This window comes from Struthio camelus, chromosome 2 (genome assembly GCF_040807025.1).
Source record: "Struthio camelus isolate bStrCam1 chromosome 2, bStrCam1.hap1, whole genome shotgun sequence".
Taxonomy (NCBI): domain Eukaryota; kingdom Metazoa; phylum Chordata; class Aves; order Struthioniformes; family Struthionidae; genus Struthio; species Struthio camelus.
In genome coordinates, this window is record NC_090943.1 from 73,719,062 (window position 1) to 73,737,742 (window position 18,681).

General features: G+C 41.3%; 1 protein-coding gene across 4 annotated transcripts in view; it reads left to right on the plus strand.

Annotated features, from left to right (window-relative positions):
* GABBR2 (gamma-aminobutyric acid type B receptor subunit 2) overlaps window positions 1-18,681 on the plus strand; it is a 478,089-nt gene that overhangs the window by 299,409 nt on the left and 159,999 nt on the right. For all 4 annotated transcript variants that reach the window (XM_068936292.1, XM_068936293.1, XM_068936294.1 and 1 more), the window contains 3 exons: window positions 11,327-11,407; window positions 13,595-13,745; window positions 14,222-14,354. In XM_068936292.1, the coding sequence (XP_068792393.1) occupies window positions 11,327-11,407; window positions 13,595-13,745; window positions 14,222-14,354 (365 nt within the window). The remainder of the gene's footprint in view (window positions 1-11,326; window positions 11,408-13,594; window positions 13,746-14,221; window positions 14,355-18,681) is intronic.

The window sequence follows — 18,681 nt, forward strand, 5'->3', positions numbered from 1 at the left end:
TGCTTGAACATTTTATGGAAAAATCTCCTTGGGCTACACAACTGGACTAGAGTTTTTGTGAGTTCAGGGTACTTGCTGACATATTATGTGCTTGCTTGCTTACTGACATTTCCTCTTGGCTAAGTATCATTACTAAATGTAATGAAATAAGCCCAAAATTAAGACTTGTTTTTATCCTGATTTTACACATACCATTTAGTCTTTGGCTAGTCTAACCTTTCTCTCTATTTTTCTTAATGGATGAATGAGGAATAGGACTTGAGAAGTTTCTATGAAGAGTAATTATCACATGAACTGTCATTATCCCACACTGCTTTCGTAACTCTAGGATTTTGTGCATGTTGTGTGAACTGGAACCCAAGATTTCAGAAATAAAACGCTGGAGTAGAATTTCAAATGAAAGAAATAGAAATATGGGGGTTAAAGATGATGGTAATATTTCTTCCGGAAAGACTAATTTGTTATCTCCTAATTACAAATGTAAAATACCATGATAATTCACATCCTTGAAAAGGTAGTGTGTATTTTCCTCTCTGATTCTTTCTTTTCTGGCAGGTACTGTTCAAGAATAATCTTCTATCTGACCTGACATTTTACTCCTTCTGTGAACTGTGATTCTAAATCTCAGCACCTCTGTCTTTAAACAAAGAAAAACTTGCATATAAGTGGATAGAAGTTCACAAGGAAAACAAAGAAATACTTGCCTATAAGTGGATAGAAGTTCACAAGGAATGCTTTCCTCATTCATTATTTATAAGCTTCCGTAGTGATTTTTTAAAGCTAGAATCGTATAACATGGATTTGCTATTCCTGATATCTAATAAGGATAACTGAAAAGCTTTCTGGTCCTGTACGACAAGGACACACAATTTAAGATTATATCAATTTGCTGCAGATTTCTACAGGACCCACAAGAAAAATATATTTCTATGTTTATTCTGTAGTAAACTATGTTTCATAATGCTTGATTTAACTCAGTAAGGTAAAGGCATTTAAAACAGCATTTCGAGCTTTCATGGTAGATCACAGTTATTTTCACAGAATCACAGAATGGTTTAGGTTGGAAGGGACCTCTGGAGATCATCTAGTCCAACCTCCCTGCTCAAGCAGGGTCACCTAGAGCATATTGCCCAGGATCACATCCAGACGGGTTTTGAATATCTCCAGGGAAGGAGACTCCACTACCTCTTGGGGCAACCTGTGCCAATGCTCTGTCACCCTCACAGTCAAGAAGTTTTTCCCTCATGTTCAGATGGAACTTCCTGTGCTTCAGTTTGTGCCCGTTGCCTCTGGTCCTGTTGCTGGGCACCACGGAGAAGAGACTGGCCGCAGCCTCTTGACACCCCCCCTTCAGATACTTGTACACGTTGATGAGATCGCCTCTCAGTCTTCTCTTCTCCAGGCTGAACAGGCCCCGTTCTCGCAGCCTTTCTTCAGAGGAGAGGTGCTCCAGCCCTCTAATCATCTTGGTAGCCCTCCGCTGGACTCTCTCCAGTAGTGCCATGCCTCTCTTGTACTGGGGAGCCCAGAATGGGACACAGTACTCCAGGTGAGGCCTCCCCAGGGCTGAGGAGAGGGCGAGGATCACCTCCCTCCACCTGCTGGCAACACTCTGCCTCATGCACCCCAGCATACCATTGGCCTTCTTGGCCACAAGGGCACATTGCTGGCTCATGTTTAACTTGTTGTCCACCAGCACTCCCAGGTCCTTCTCCGTAGGGCTGCTTTCCAGCAGGTCAGCCCCCAGCCTGTACTGCTGCATGGGGCTATTCCTCCCGAGGTGCAGGACCTTGCACTTGCCTTTGTTGAACTTCAGGAGGTTCCTCTCCGCCCACCTCTCCAGCCTGCCCAGGTCCCTCTGAATGGCAGCACAGTCTTCTGGTGTGTCAGCCACTCCCCCCAGTTTAGCATCATCAGCTCACTTGCTGAGAGCGCGCTCTGTGCCTTCCTCCAGGTCACTGATGAATAGATTGAACAAGACTGGACCCAGGACTGACCCCTGGGCGACACCACTAGCTACAGGCCTCCAACTTGACTCTGCGCCACTGACCACAACCCTCTGAGCTCGGCCATCCAGCCAGTTCTCAAGCCACCTCACCGTCCACTCATCTAACCCACACTTCCTGAGCTTCCCTACGAGGAGGTGATGGGAGACAGTGTCAGAAGCCTTGCTCAAGTCCAGGTAGACAACATCCACTGCTCTGCCCTCATCTACCCAGCCAGGCATCCCATCAGAGAAGGCTATCAGATTGGTCAAGCACGATTTCCCTTTGGTGAATCCATGCTGACTACTCCTGATCACCTTCTTGTCCTCCACGTGCTTAGTGAGGACCTCCAGGAGGAGCTGTTCCATCACCTTTCCCGGGATGGAGGGGAGGCTGACAGGCCTGTAGTTTCCTGGCTCCTCCTCCTTGCCCTTTTGGAAGACTGGGGTGACACTGGCTTTCTTCCAGGCCTCAGGCACCTCTCCTGTTCTCCAGGACCTTCCCAAGAGGATGGAGAGTGGCCTAGCGATGACATCTGCCAGCTCCCTCAGCACTCGTGGATGCATCCCATCAGGGCCCATGGATTTGTGGATGTCAAGTTTGGACAAAAGATCTCTAACCTGATCCTCCTCGACCAAGGGAGAGTCTTTCTTTCTCCAGACTTTCCCTCTTGTCCCCAGGGTCTGGGATTCCTGAGGGCTGGCCTTTAGCAGTGAAGACTGAAGCAAAGGCAGCATTCAATAACTCTGCCTTCTCTGTATCCTTTGTCACCAGGGCACCCGCCCCATTCAGCAGCCGGCCCACATTTTCCCTAGTCTTCCTTTTGCTACTGATGTATTTGAAGAAGCCCTTCTTGTTGCCCTTGACATCCCTTGCCAGATTTAATTCCAAATGGGCCTTAGCCTTCCTTGTCGCATCCCTGCACACTCTGACAACGTCCCTGTATTCCTCCCAAGTGGCCTGTCCCCTTTGCCACATTCTGTGTACTTCCTTCTTCTGTTGGAGTTTTGCCAGGAGTCCCTTGCTCAGCCATGCAGCTCTCCTGCCCGCTTTGCTCGACTTCTTACTCAGAGGGATGCACCCATCTTGAGCCTGGAGGAGGTGATGCTTGAATATTAACCAGCTTTCTTGGACCCCTCTTCCTTCTAGGGCCCTACCCCAGGACATTCCCCTAAGTAGGTCCCTGAAGAAGCCAAAGTTAGCTCTCCTGAAGTCCGGCGTTGCAATCCTACTTATTGCCCTGCTTCCTCCTCGCGGGATCCTGAACTCCACCATCTCACGGTCACTGCAGCCAAGGCTGCCCCCAACCTTCACATCTCCAACTAGACCTTCTTTGTTTGTTTGTACAAAGTCTAGCATTGCATCTCTCCTTGCTGGCGTCTCCACCACCTGGGTCAAGAAATTATCCTCAATGCTCTGCAGGAACCTCTTTGACTCTTTGTGCCTAGCTGTGCTGTCTTCCCAGCCGATGCCAGGGGGGTTGAAGTCTCCCATGAGAACCAGGGCCTGTGATCGTGAGGCTGCTTCCAGCTGTCTGTAGAAGGCCTCATCGACTACTTCTTCCTGATCAGGTGGCCTGTAGTAAACCCCCCACAACCGTGTCGCCCATGTTAGCCTGCCCTTTACGCCTTACCCACAAGCTCTCAACTCGCTCTTCATCCACCCCGAGGCACAGCTCCACACATTCTAGTTGCTCCCTCACATAAAGAGCAACTCCACCACCTCACCTTCCTGGCCTGTCTTTCCGAAAAAGCACATAGCCATCCAGGACAGCATTCCACTCATATGAGCTGTCCCACCATGTCTCTGTAACTGCAACGAGATCATGGCCCTGCGACCGCACACAGAGCTCTAACTCTTCCTGCTTGTTCCCCATGCTGCGTGCATTGGTGTACAGGCATTTCAGAGAGCCAGTCGAGCACGCGGGCTTCCCAGGAGAGGTGCAAGAGGAGCCTCCATAGCCATGTCCCATGCTGTCTCCCCTGGCTGTATGCACCCGCTGACTTGAGTGGTGTTCTACTGACTCCCCTGCCACTATACCACTCCCCTTCCCCCATCTTGCCTAGTGTAAAACCCTCCGTACCAGGCTGGCCAATCTGTTGGCAAAGACGCGCGTGCCCCGCTTGGTAAGCTGGATCCCATCGCTCCCCATCAGCTGTTGATCTTCAGACAGAGTCCCATGGTCATAGAAACCAAAGCCCTGTTGCCAACACCAGTGGCGCAGCCAGCTGTTAACTTGGAACATCTGTCTACTCCTCCTCCCATCCTTTCCCCTCACAGGCAAGATTGAGGAGAAAACGACCTGGGCTCCCAGACCCTTCACCACCATTCCCAGAGCTCTGGAGTCCCGTTTGATGGTTTCCAGTTTGCCTTTCGTGTCGTTAGCGCCCACATGGAAGATCAGCAGAGGGTAGTAGTCCGATGCGTGGACAAGCCTTGGCAGTCTTTCCACGACATCTCTTATTCGAGCCCCTGGCAGGCAGCAAACCTCTCTGGACAAGAGATCAGGTCGGCAGATAGGTGCCTCTGTCCCCTGCAGCAGGCAGTCGCCCACAACAATCACTCACCGCTTCTTCCGGGTGTTCCTGCACGGCACAGGGTCTGCCAGGCCAGTAGCCTCCCTTGGAGCCATGCCCAGCTCCTCCTCAGCTTGGAGGGCGCTAAACTTGTTCTTCAAGGGTAAGTCTTGAGGAAGAGCAAGAGCCTTTCTCCTTCTACGAGAGGTCACCAGCTTCCAGCCCTCTTCAACAGTGTTATGATGCACCTTTACACACGCTGCTGAGCCCTCCGACAACTCCGCTGCAGTGGGGGCTGGGGACTCCTGGAGCTGCACAGTCTCCGAGAATACCCTGTCAATCTCCTGCTCATCCTCTCGGATGGTACGCAGCCTACTAACCTCCTCCCGTAACTCCCTTATCTGGTGATGCAACTGGTCAACCACAGCACACCTCACACAGGAGAGCTGACTGTCAGCCCAGGCCTCACGGAGAGGCCCCAGGCACTCCCTGCAGCCTGACACCTGTCGAGCTGCATCTGCTGTCTGAGGGTCTGTCTGGGTCAAACCTTCAGGCACAGCCAATGCAGCACCTCCAGCAGCCACTGGGGAACGTGCTCTGCGGCATGTCATGACCATGCCCCAGGGAAGGACACACCACTGTGGAAAATGGAGGGGTGCTTTCTTTGCCTTCTGGCACCCTGCTGCACAACAAACCACTGCCTCTGTTCGCTGCCTCTGTTGGCTGCGCTCTGGGAGCTGCGCTCTAGGCCTGGCTCTTATATAGGCCTCTGCCTAGCAGTGACTCACAAGGGTGCTTGACCCACCCCATCAGGAGCCACCTGAAACAAAAGCCCCAACTCCCTCTGACCAGGGCAGCCCAGAGAGCTGGTTAGCAGCAGCCCCACCTAGCTAGAACTTCCCAGGAGAAGTTAAGTCAAGGCCCCCTGCAGTAGTCCTTGCCCAGCTCTCCCTTCCTGCTAGCAGCAAGCACTGTCTAGTTCCTTGGGGGTCCCCAGAAAGTCTCCACAACTTCTAACAAGGCCCACAAAAGGCAGAGCCCAGACACTGCTGCGCAAAATGCTGCATCTTTTCGCCGCCTGTGTTTGCTGCGCTCGCAGTTGATTTTGTTAAACAACTTGCAAAATGAGTGATGCAAAGGTAAGACAGATGAAAAAAAAAAAGACTATGCAGATAGGCTTCACAGGGCTTACTGAAGTATGGGGAATGTTGTCAGACTCCATCAGTTTGCAAGCATCAGCCGAGTTTTTTCACTGCTTGTAATGGACTCATCTTCTTTCCATTAACCTGTTCTCTGAACACTTAGTCATAGGTTTACTATCACTCAGTGTGGAACATTAGTTCTTTCTGAGCTTCTGCAATAGGTAATAGAGGGAAAAAGGAAGAGTAGCTAAGACCTGTCAGCGGCACATAACAGATAAGTGACTGATGTGTTAAACTACCCGAGAAAGACGTTCTTCAGAAAGACAGGAGAATGTGAGCAGGAGCAAAGTTGGAGAAAGGAATGCCTCAGGACATTTGTAATGTGTCCTTTACCTTGCCTCTAGACTGAACCTGTCAGTAGGATGTCACCTTATGAATGGTGAACTTTCAGATAGGTTGGATGTATCTGCGAAAGTGTGAGCACTTTGTGGTATTTGTGCAGCGGCACAATTTTTGCCTCATATCTAGGAGACTGATTTGAAAATTAAAATGAACAGCTTTCCAAACTCTAAGTGTTGTATTCTCTTCCTAAGTATTTTTAAAGGTTTTAGATATGTATGGTTCATGATCAGCTTCACTTTTTGGCTATCACTTGAGCATTTTCCAACATCCTTCTGAGAGCTGATGATATTTCCCATGGCTGCCATAAGTCTTTTTGGGCTGAGATACCTAGATGAAGAACAATGTACAAGTACTAAATATTTCTCAAGTGGGCCAAGGTTTAAAAATATTGGATCCTGAGATAGGCTGCCACTGAATATGTGGCAAGATTTTCCAATGTACTAAGCATCTAATTGCTCCCATTAAACTGTAATGGTTAAAAAAGAGGAGCAGGCGACAAAGAGTGGGAGAAGAAACTGTTAAACTGGTACCAGAGGAGGGTTTTTAGATGACACAGTGATAATTTCCTGAGTGGAGGAGCAGGAGGAGTTATATCAAAAATATTTGGAGGAATATTTCAAGGAGGAGGAGACATGGAGGCAGCACCTTCTAAGGTGCTTCAATTGAGTTTTTTGAGACAAACCAAGATCCAGACACTTGTCCATTCTGTCAGTTATAGGTAATATTTTTTTTCCTGCTGCTTCTAAATTGATTAGTCTAAAGTACCTGTAATAGACAAACCTCAGTGTCCCTTAGCTTATCTGGAGAACTAACCATAGTAAAAGTAATTTATTTGTTGGAAAGTAAGCACCCATCACTTGTGCATGTTTGTCTTTGTAGTTCCCATGGAATTACTTTTAACTTTATAAAGAGCTACAGTGATATAACAAAGTGCAAGTGACGTCAGCTTATGTAAGACTATTTAGAAGGGCAAGGTTGTTAATTTTCTTTTACAGTCATGCAGTTTGTGCACCCCAGTAAGGTTAGGAAAGAGTTATGAGTTCATCTTTGTCCTGGTGGGCTAGGCAGAGGTTTTGTATTGGTATAATCAACTAGACATATAGGATTTCATTAATTCCTTTGCATATTGATATACATTTTTGTTGTAACTCCGCAGGAAACTGCCTTATTTCAGCGTGTCCTTACTAATATGGGCATAAATTTTACTGATGATGATAGTAATATAGCTGCATCACCACTAAGGGTATTTGTACCATTTCAGTCAGACTAATGTACCTGAAGGTACTACAAGCTTTGGATAGAGACAAAGTCTTATTATCGTTATGAGTTAACCAGTGCTGTCTGCAAGGAGGAAAAAGAAAGGCAATCCATCTATCCTATCTCTTATCCTTTGCAAGAGGTGAAGGAATATACCTTGTATTTTCTTTCATTCTTAAACATCCGTTAGCATAATCTGGCTTCATCAGATGTGAATAAGTACACTTATAAAAAGGTAATGGAAGTGGAAAGTATGACATATAGTGGAAGGAACTGAAACAAAGTGTAGTCTTATTTGGAAATTCTCAATGTGAATTGATATCAGTCATATTAGCAAGGACAGTATTCTTGTGCATTTTGGTAAGTTTATCTTACTCAGTTGAGGCTAGTTGCAGGATTATTTTTGATTTTATGAAACAAGAATATTAACTACCTGATACACAGTCAAATATCTGTTTTATTACCTTTGTGAAACATGTCCCGATTAATTAAGTGACAATGTGTCAGTTTGTCAGGAGTTGCTTAAAGTAACCTATAAAATTGTATAATAAATTACCCAAAAGAAAATATTTTAGCCCACCTTTAAGATTAGTTCAGTTCTTTGTTGGCAGAAGGCTTTCACATTGACTATGTAAGTAAGATAGTCTGTGACAGTTTTTTAGTGAGCGCGATTAGTTGTTAATAATTCTGTTAGGCATAATCTTCAGTGACATATTTATTGGCCAGTTTTCTGTTTCTGTTTAGTTAATTGTTAATACTTTTCCTCACAATGACAGTCATTGCTGTGCAAAAGAACAGCTGCAGATGCTAATGCTAAAATCGCCCCACTCCTGTCATAGTATTGACAAACACTGTGTCACAAAACAAGTATATTTTTCCTGATTGTTTTCTCCCCTGTTTTCATCTGAGCACAGTGTTTTCAATATGTTCTCTCTATCATGAGTATGGAAAGATCAAGTTAAAAATAATGCATGCATTAGAGAAATAAGGCAAGAATGTATTTTGAATGGTAGAGCACTTTTCTGGTTTATTTATTTGGATTTTATGTCCTCCTGTCCTTTGCTGTTAAACATAGAGTTTGACAGGTATAAACTGGATTATACCATATACTGACTTGAATAATTCAGAATTTCCAAAGGGAACTTGAGGGAATGGCATAGAGAAAAATAGAGCTTGCAGTTTAGCTGTACTGGCCTATGCAACAGAGCAGAGAACCATACTGCTGCCTCCCTGTTCCTTTAAATGTTTAGAGATGACATTGTTGCTGATCATCCTTTTGTGCTTGGGGAACTAAAAAGAAATGAACGGTTGTTGTTTGCTTGTTGGTAGGGAGTACAAAAGAATGCAAAGACTGTTCATGTCTTCCCCCTCAGCACTACTGCAATCATATTAGGCTAATGATAGGCTATCCTTCCTGTCAATAAAAATTTGATTTATTTTCCTCATAGACTACCCTCTGTAATTGCAACTATTTCAAGATACCAAATATCTGTATAGAATTTCTTGACTTCAGTAAAACTTGGAATGTGCTCTATGGACTACCCTTTTCTATTTGGAAGGTAGCAGGCACTGATAATGCATTTCATTGGTATTAAACACTTAATGTATATTTTTCACACTTTTGGAGTTCTAAGTACAAAAGTATCTCGTGTTCAGCTCAATTTACTAAGGAAGTTTGCTCTGACTGATTCTACGGACCTCCATTCCTACCACAGCCAACTCCTGATGTCCAATCTAGCTAGTTTTAACCTACCTCAATTATGTTAACTGCACAGCAGTTACTATCATAGGCATGGTCTGAATGTTGCCTTCATCCATTAAGGAGCCTATGCAAAAATCTATAAAGCTTGAAAAGGATTGGCTTTGTATGTCACGTGAAGCAATGACTGGTTAAAATACTGAAAAAGTTTCTCTCTTCCAGTTCCTTAATCAGTCGGCCATAGATTTATGCTGCCCTTTATGTATACTTCCCCACCTGTTATGTGCTTCTCACATCTAACCTAGTGCCAATAACTGCCCCCATACAGAAATGTTTGCAGAGCAACTGCTCCTGTCTCTTCGTTGTTTGTCCAAACTTTCAAGTTTAATCTGTTGCTGCAAAGCTGTGGCTAGATCTGCATCAAGGTACATCCCCTTCCCATTTGGTACAGCATGGAAATGCTGTGAGAGAATAAGACTATAAAGTTCTCAGTGTTTTCTGTGGTCTATACAGCATCTAATGTGCAAATTGTACCTCGATATGCCTTCTAACGTTTGTCTCTCTTCTCTCTAGCTTTTTGTTTGATGTTTTGCATTTACAGACAGTAGCTATCATGCTGTTAACACAAATCACTGAATCACAGAATGTTTGAGTTTGGAAAGAACTTCTGGAGATCATCTAGTCTTGTTTTGTATCATCTGCAAAACCAATAACTATTTTAGCATATAGATTACTACTGTGAAGATGTTATTATTTAACAGAGACAAATACAATATTTATGCACATATCGATTTCTCAAAGAATTTTCAGCCTGTGACAGGATGCATGAACTTCTTTTTACCCCCTAAGTGTATGTTATACTATGTGCAAAAGAAGTTTGTGTGGATGCGCCTTGTAAAGCTGGCGCTGGAGACAAGGAAAATGCACTTTTATTTCAAATTAGTCTCAAAACATCACAAACGGATCATGTTCGTGAGAAAGGAAAGCCAGTTGTTGGAAGTATAAACTCTAGCTTTCAATGGGGGTATGGAAAATGCCTAGATACCTCTGCCAGGTTTGCAGTCCAAGCCTGGTATGCAGTTCTGCGTATACAGTTTTAACAATAAGAAGTGAGGCTTAGGTAAGGAAAGCTTTTGCCTCCTGTGAGCTTTCAAACTAATATTAATTAGCTTGTAGAAGTTACTAACATGGGGCTAGCAGCTCCATTCAGCAGAGTTGAACACTGCACAAAAGCTTCGAGTGAGAGAGGAGAAAAGATTAATGTGGAGCTGTTGGGTAAAATATACCCTTTTCAAACTGGTCACCCAGTTCAAGACCATCAGTTCCCAAAATCAGTGTCACAAATAGGGTCATGAGCTCAGAGTTTAAATGTAAATTGGGTTGTGCATGCACAAAAGTAGAGACCTGAAAGAATAATTTTGGCACCGCTGAGCAGCTCATCTAAGAGAACTGTAACCAAAGTGCCTATGATTTATATGTTTCTCATCAAAAGGTAAAAAGTTTAGCATAAAAGTGATGATTTAGTAAGTTCATGCACCTCTAAGCAATACCAAAAACCTAAAAGAAATAGCAGAAATTAATTTATGTCAGATGCCATCAGAAGGCGGGGACAAATGTGTGACAGATTTCAAAATATAGTGGCCAAAGCAGTAGCCAAATATATGAAGTGTCTATATCTGCGTTACCTAAAATCCTTTAGGTACAAGAAGGCCATGTGTACGACTATAGTCCCAAAATAGCAGATGAAAACAATAGGAAATATTTTAGCTTTAATTATACAGACTGTTTTGCAGTCATTGTACTAATTAGTTATTAATTTTCAGTTAGAATAAAAGACTAAATTCTCAGTGTATTTATTAACTAGCCAATCTACTCCATACTGGCTAGAGCCTGTCACTATGACTCCCCTGGGAAATACTTCACTAAGCAAGATGTCCTAGTTGTTTAAATAGGAGTGGAACATGGGATTACAGCATGGATAGCCATATCTGTTCTTTCAGTAAAGTGTCCTACTCAGTGTGAGCCAGTAACTGCATGTGTTTAGGCTGGAGATGTCTGTTTCTAGTGAGAACGCCGTCATTACCTGATAATGTAAATGAGTGCTTAAAAATACTTTTCATTTCTCTAAAAAATCAGAAATATTTATTTTAATGATTTTAGCTGCCTGCTTTAATAATTCACGTACGTCAGGAATATTTCTTTTCTTTGAAATATTTTTTTGCATTTATGTGAATGTAACATACTGTCAAAAAGAAGACAAAAGCAGTTAAATAATTGAGAATATGTGACCTGTCACAAACAATCACTCTTGTTTGTTTCTTACAGAAAGAAAGGAAGTGAAGGTGGGAGAGTATAATGCTGTAGCTGACACACTGGAAATAATCAATAACAGCATCAGGTTCCAAGGTAGGACAGAAAACTGGGAAGAGATACAAGAATGACATAGATTGCTACATATAGTTTGTAAGAGTGCATGCTATTTAGATTACTGTTAGGATTTTTAATATTGAATAGATATGAAACTGTATAAAGACAGAAGGAATTGAGCTATTTAGTATTTTACTGGTACATGCAGGAAAATAGAATGAGAATTCTGAACAGAAAATTGCAATGTTTTGATACTGTGTAATTGTTTTCTGTTCCTATAACTGGGGTAAATTGAAACTGATATGTGTACACAAATGTTCTTTGTTCTTTCAGTAAGCCACAAGATATCAGTCTTATTTCATCTCCATCAAACAATAATACTCTAATTTCATCCCTTTTTCCTAGTTCATCTCACCTGAGGGGTGCTCCCACGTGCTATGTTTGTAGATGAAAAGGAGGTTGTTGTTTTTCTTTGGGAGGTATCTGTTAGGCAGTTAGGAAATATTATTTCAACATACCAAAGGTAGGTTTAAGATGGTTATTGAGAAATAGGCACAGCAGCCTGAGGCTAGCAGCCAAGGGCAATGGCAGCCATATAGCCAATTTTGCCATTGTCTTCTCGACATTTTTTTCCCAGGCTTCTCCAAAGTTAACATGAGGGCTTCCTCTGCGCTCACAGCAGTTGCAGTGCAGATGTATATATAATTATGGCAGATCAATGTCAGAGGAAATTAATTAAGGATCTCTCCTGCTGTAAATAGATATGTAGCTTCTTTGGAAAGCTAATAATTAAGATCGAATTTGGCTCTACTATGTTGCAATTCAGTAATACAAGGTAAAGCTAAGTCAGCTTCGTGAGTTCTGTGGTTCTGTGTGGTTTCACCTCAATTTTTTTTCTCCAATATCAAATCAGCAAATGGTCCATTGACTGTCATTTTATCATGATCAGCAGCTAAAAGGGATTTTCTTTTGCAAAGAAACGTAAAGGCCAAGGCATGAGAAGGTTCTGTTGTCTGAATCATTTCAGCTGAACTGGTATGGGTAAAATGCTTTCTAGTGCATAAAGTCTTAAATATTCTTTTAGGTGTCAAGCAGAAGAGTGGACATGACATTTAGCTATGGCAGCTGCTAATCAGGTCTGTCTATGCAGGCATTTCATGATAGGAAGCAGATCTGCCCCTGTATAATCTTTCCACTGCCCCACAGAGAGTTTATGTGGTAAGGTCAGGCTTAGGTATTTTCAGATGCAAATTTCCTTTCTGAAGGAAGTCAGTGATGCAATAGGTCTTTTGCCAATCTCCTGCACCAAGGAAAATTTTAGTAAGTAGATAAGGTAGGTCAGGAGAACAAGTGGAGAATGCAGAGCTTTATTACAGTTGTCAGAAAATAATTCTTCTAGTTAAGCCAAAAAGCCTTTAATTGGGGGAGCTGAGTGTCAATCAAGTATGTGGCTTTAAGCATAGCTTTTAAGTTCAGACATTCAGATCAACATTTTACGGGGATGCGAGAAGCGGGTCTGTCTTCGTTACCCATTGTGCCTCCGCAGGACCTCCATTCATCCCTGCTCATGGTCCAAGGGCTCCAGTTCAGCTCAGCTGAGTCACTGCCCAGGCTGCCTAGCCTGGGTGTACCTGTCTGCCCCAGTGAGCTGCCAGCCCACAAGGCACCCTGACACATTCCTCTTCAGTGAAGAAGGAGTTAATGTCGGGTGACTGATTAAGCTAGAATAGCCAACTTCGCTGTTTTAGCTTTATTTCAGTTGGTTGCAGCCATGGCAAGTATCTAGCAGGGCCTTTAGAACGTGCCCAGGTGACAAGGAAAGTGTAGTGAGAAACCGTGTCCTCTGTCTCCTCACTTCTCTGCTGCTCCTTCAGGAAATCATAACCTCCTGGTAAACTTTACAGTTATAGCATGTTTTTTAGTGTTTACTTACACTTTAAAATGAGGATAGCATGAACATATGCTTAGGGGGATAGGGATTGAATCGCTTGTTTTTTTTTTTTTCCTCCCCAAAGGTGGTGCTCACCTGCTTCATAAATACAAACCTTATTGTCAATCATATGTGACTAACATATGCCTTTCAAAGTCAATGATATTACATCAGCTGTAGATGTGGCTTACAGTTGCTAAATCTGCTGTGGGTATAATACTGAGGAGAGGTATAATCACTTAGAAAAATTCTACATCTGACTGAGCTTTAGCCTATTTTTCTTCTTGCAATTCTAGGACTTGAGCCTCCAAAGGACAAAACAATTATACAAGAAGAGCTACGCAAGATTTCTCTTCCTCTCTACAGCATCCTTTCAGCCCTCACTATCCTAGGAATGATAATGGCCAGTGCTTTCTTGTTCTTTAACATCAAAAACAGAAATCAGAAGTAAGACATTCATGTTACTTCTGTCATAACTTCTTTCATACTTAAGTGACACATTTGTAAAGTCTGTAATCTATATATATGTAAGGAAAATATTAAAACTATAGGAAAATCATATTTTAGAACTATTTAAATGAAACTGCTGTGTAGTATATTCAAATTGAAACAACAAATTATTTTACTTCTCATTGGTAAGTGATTTTTTACTTTTTTTTTAACTCTATGTGTTAACCCCAGCTAACTAATGCATCAGTAAAATAGGATGTGTTTTTACTAAGCATTCAATAACCTGAAACAATAATAAGCTTAATTTAAAAAAAAAAAATAGTTTGTGTGCTTGTAGATTTCATGGAGTTTTACAGGAAGAGTTATCTATTTGCCTGATTTATCAGTGTTACAAAAAGCTCTGCTTTGCTCTAATAGCGTAGCAGGTTTTTCTTTTTTTTTTTTTACCTCCTTTAATGCACTTTTCTCCGTAGGCTAATAAAGATGTCCAGTCCCTACATGAACAACCTTATTATCCTTGGAGGGATGCTTTCTTATGCATCTATTTTTCTTTTTGGCCTTGATGGATCCTTTGTTTCCGAAAAGACATTTGAGACCCTTTGTACAGTAAGTGATTCCTTATATTGTAGTTTAAGATGCTCATGAAGAAAGCTCTGCAACATGTACAAATAGTTGGATGTCTCATTCCATTTAATCACTGATACTCTTAATTCGTTAGCAAGAAATACCTTCCGAAAGTAATACAAACAGTGTTTAAATTCATCAGATCTTTTCTCCTCAAAAAATCCTGACTGTGCATAGTCCATTGCCTAAGAATATCAGATATACTCAGGAGTTATCCTCATTATGTTCTTTATCTTTCTTTAGGTCTTTAAGAAAGATGCAGTTTACAGCACCTTTGTTTAGGAATCTGAATTTCTGATGTGTTCACTGGACAGAGATAAACACTTTCAGAGAACAATTGAAAGTATAAAAGTTGGATATCTAAAGTTAGATTGTATGGATGCTTCTCAATATTTCCACTTAAGTTCTCCAGATTGACTATAAGTACTATAGACATGAAATATTGTGTGACTTGTTTCGTGAATAACATTTCAGAACACTGGAGACATCTTTAATACATGTCAAGATGTACTACAAGATAGAGTATATGTGAACATTTAGCAATTGTTGGGGCAAAGTCATAGCTTCATTAGTTCAGCCTGGATATAATTGTATTTCAGGCACCTAAACTTTAGCAGCAAGGGGAAGAAGAGGAAGGAATATCCAGTGTTCCTAAATTAGACCCCAGGTTCTCTATATGGCCAGTAGAAAGACATACCTCAGGAGACTTCAAAAGGACAATCCTACTCTCCTCTCTTAAGCTAGGTATATAACTCTTTGAAAGTATAGGGAACCATTTGTTATCCAGTAACCATAGCCTTCTTTGTGAACAGGCTTCTAATGGAACAGGAGTCTCATTAAAAAGCAAGTTGGTGATATCAACTCCCAGTCATTTCTTTGCCCTCCTGTGCAGAAGAATATAGTGGCAGGAAGTAGAAATCATAGGTCCCAAAGTCTCCTCATCCTTGAGGGGCTTGAATTTCAAGATCACTGCCGGGCTGTAGGCCATTGTAAGACTGGGCTGTCTGCAACCCTTCTCTTGAAGCAGCGCCATTTGCCCAGCCAAGTATTGCAGACCAGAAGGAAAGAAAATGGAAACCAGAGGTACTTGAGGATGTTGTAGGAAACAGGTCTCTGTGCAGATTAAGTTATGTAAAGCTAAGAGTTTGAGCTGTTCTTTTAAAAGTGAAACAGAGCTCAGTCTTAACTCTGAAAAATTAACCAGTACTTGTAAAATGCTGTGCCTCAGAACTAGAATTTTTCAGATATCTAATCATTTTGTCAGCTTTCTCTAATTTGTTTCTCAAAATGCAACCTCCACTCTCATATTCTAAATATTCACACAGAATGGTTTAGGTTGGAAGGGACCTCTGGAGATCATCTAGTCCAACAGTTCCACTCTCATACTCTAAATGTAGCAAGATTTAAGTGAGGTCTGCTTTATTCTGTCTTACCTTATTTCCTTCTTGTATTTTTTTTTAGTATGTAAATTTGTATCTGGTACTTTATCTTAATTAAATAATTCTTTGTTTGTTGGACAAGCTGACGAACAAAACTAACTGTCACACAGGGAAAGATCTGTACAAGCATTTGAAAAAGATAACTTCTTTACCTAAATGAATAATAAAAGAAAGGGAGAAAGAATATACTGTGTTCTTGAAACCAAACTTTAAAGTATTGCCATATACCTTAAACAGAGTTTTTCTGTTTGCTTATTTGTTTTTAAAATATGATTAAATTTTATATCAGCATAGTGTAGGTTGTGACATTTCTCCCCAACCTTGGGTATTTCCCAGTTTTCACTGCAGTGCAGAAACATTTCTGGTACTGCTTTCCTGTATGTGGCTACTCGTGTCTTAGCATGAATCTCAGTTCTGTCGGTGGCTAGTATTACAATCACAGATGCAAGAAAACCTTCTGAAGAAACCTATTAGGAACATTTTTCCCAACTTCCTACTAACTGAAGCAATTCTTATAAAGTTTTCCTTCTCCAGTTAAAAGTTCTTCCAGGGGATAGCTCATGCTTCTCTCAGAAATCATCCTTCCATGGCTACCATTGACAGTGGCAGTACACTTTCCCTGGATCTAGGAAGCAATGAGTTAATGAAGGGGAATTCATAAATATGGCAGACCTAAGCCCACTGTTCTATTCTGTTCCCCCTCCTTCCCCCTAAAACATCCACTGTCAATTATCAGTGTTGGGCATGCTGTGTGCTTTTGAGGACATGTAATGAACATCGATCTCCATACAATGGGCAGCATGCTTATTGATTTGGTAACGACTACTTAAAGATACTGGTTCTTGTAGGGTCAGGCCTAGTACAAATCTTTCTTGATCATCCATTTCAGTGGAAATGGATGATTTTAATTACCCATTCTAGTCATATTAGAGATTAGTTTAAAATTCCCATTTTATGAAAGACCTACTTAGTCTCAGAAAGAACCAGCTACAACAGAGAGTGGTCACAAAAAGCAACTGAGCCAAAAACATATGGATATAACTGTAATAAGTACATCTCAGGCACAGAGAAGAGTCATGTCTACAGAGGGAGAGGAGACATTTCTTCTGTGGAGAAGAAAAAAATTTGTTTCAGCTTTAATAGTCACGTGCAAAACTAAAAAGCTGTCATTACTGCCCTCTCTAAGCCAAGTCATCTCTCTGCCTTCCATATTTCAAAAACAATTATATCTCAGCAGAGTAGCAGTATATACATGCTAGCATATTTAATTAGATACTATATTTCTGGTTACTGTGATCCTTCTATCTCAGTGTTGTTTTCTGATTACATTTGTGCAAGGCATAAAAGGTGCAACAGAATCTCCTTTTGTTAGGAGCCAACTCTCCTTTTTCTGTTTTGTTAATATATTTTAAAATGACTACAAGGTCAACTAAAATATACAACAAACAGTACTAAAGTTCTTGTATTTTTGATAAGCTCTACTACTTAGAGAAGATCCTTAAATACTCCTGCATCTATCCACAAAGTTCAGAAAAATGGCTTCCAAATTCAAGGAATTACACTCCACATCTACTGTGCATGTAATCTATTGTCTTCTTCTGTAGCACACTGTTTGTAATATTGTTTGAAGGGTGATGTGCTTAACAATCTTGTGCAAACAAGTTTCTTTCTCCTGACATTTCTACAACCTACGTCTAGGCATAGGCATATTTTATACTGTAATATTCCAAGGACACTGAATCATGGTATAAAATTACAGCAGTAACACATGAATATTTGAAAAGATTTCTTTGATAAGTTGTAGCGCTGCTCTTTACTCTGTAAGAACAGTAGGATGATATAGTATATTAGTCAATATGCTGAAATACAGAACCAAGCATTAAATGTATTTGTGTGTCAGCAAAGCACTTGAAACATACAGTCAAATAAATTGCTGAATAGTGGTATTATATAAGCCTTCAAAATTATGTAGTATTCAGTGTTTGCTATAGTGGGAATTGATTTCCAAACAGATCTAGATGTCATATTGTAATACTCCAGTTATACGGAATTAAAACTGAAGTAGTGAATGCTACTAAAGAAAGTGAGAGTGAATGAGAAAGTGGTCAGTACAGTATAGAACAGGTAGGCCATGCGATACTTGATAGCAACTTTATCCATTTCCCCCCAAAGTGAAAAGAAATACAGTATTTCATTAAATGCACATGAATGCCAAACTAGAAAATGCCTCAGACATGGAGGAGGGAGAGAGAAAGAAGATTATTTATCTTTGTTTTTAATCTCAGAATTAAAATAGTATCAGAACAAAAGAGGAGTCAGAAGTAAGGGTATGAAACAAGATGTGATACTAACTGGAAAAATGCAAGTGAGTGGAAAAATAATTGAAAACATTCATTACATGGAAGAGAGACTAGAAATTAGCACTGCCAGTGACATATATGTGGCTAGAGGTTAAGCTGACATACTAGTAGAGATAATTAAAGTAAAATATTAAATATGATTATAATGTTTAGATTTTTGTAATACATTCTAATGAGTATTTTGTGCTTTATATTTAAGACTGGTAGTGTTTTTGCAAGTTGGAACTACTACAGAATAAAAGGCTAGTATGACCCTGAGAAGGAACATGTTGTCCTTTTCTCTCTTATGTGTCTCCCTCAAGAAGCAGAAAATTAAACTGCTATTAATAATCTTCAGATACATCTGATCAGGTTTGAGTCTGAAAAGAAGGCTATTGTAAGTACTCCAGGTTGCTACAGAGCGTCCATAGTCTCTACCCAGAAAGGTCTGGCGTACTAGCTGGTGGGAGACAGAGTGGTTCTGCTTCTCCTCAGTCCTTGCGGCCCTGATGAGCCACAGCACTTTTTGTC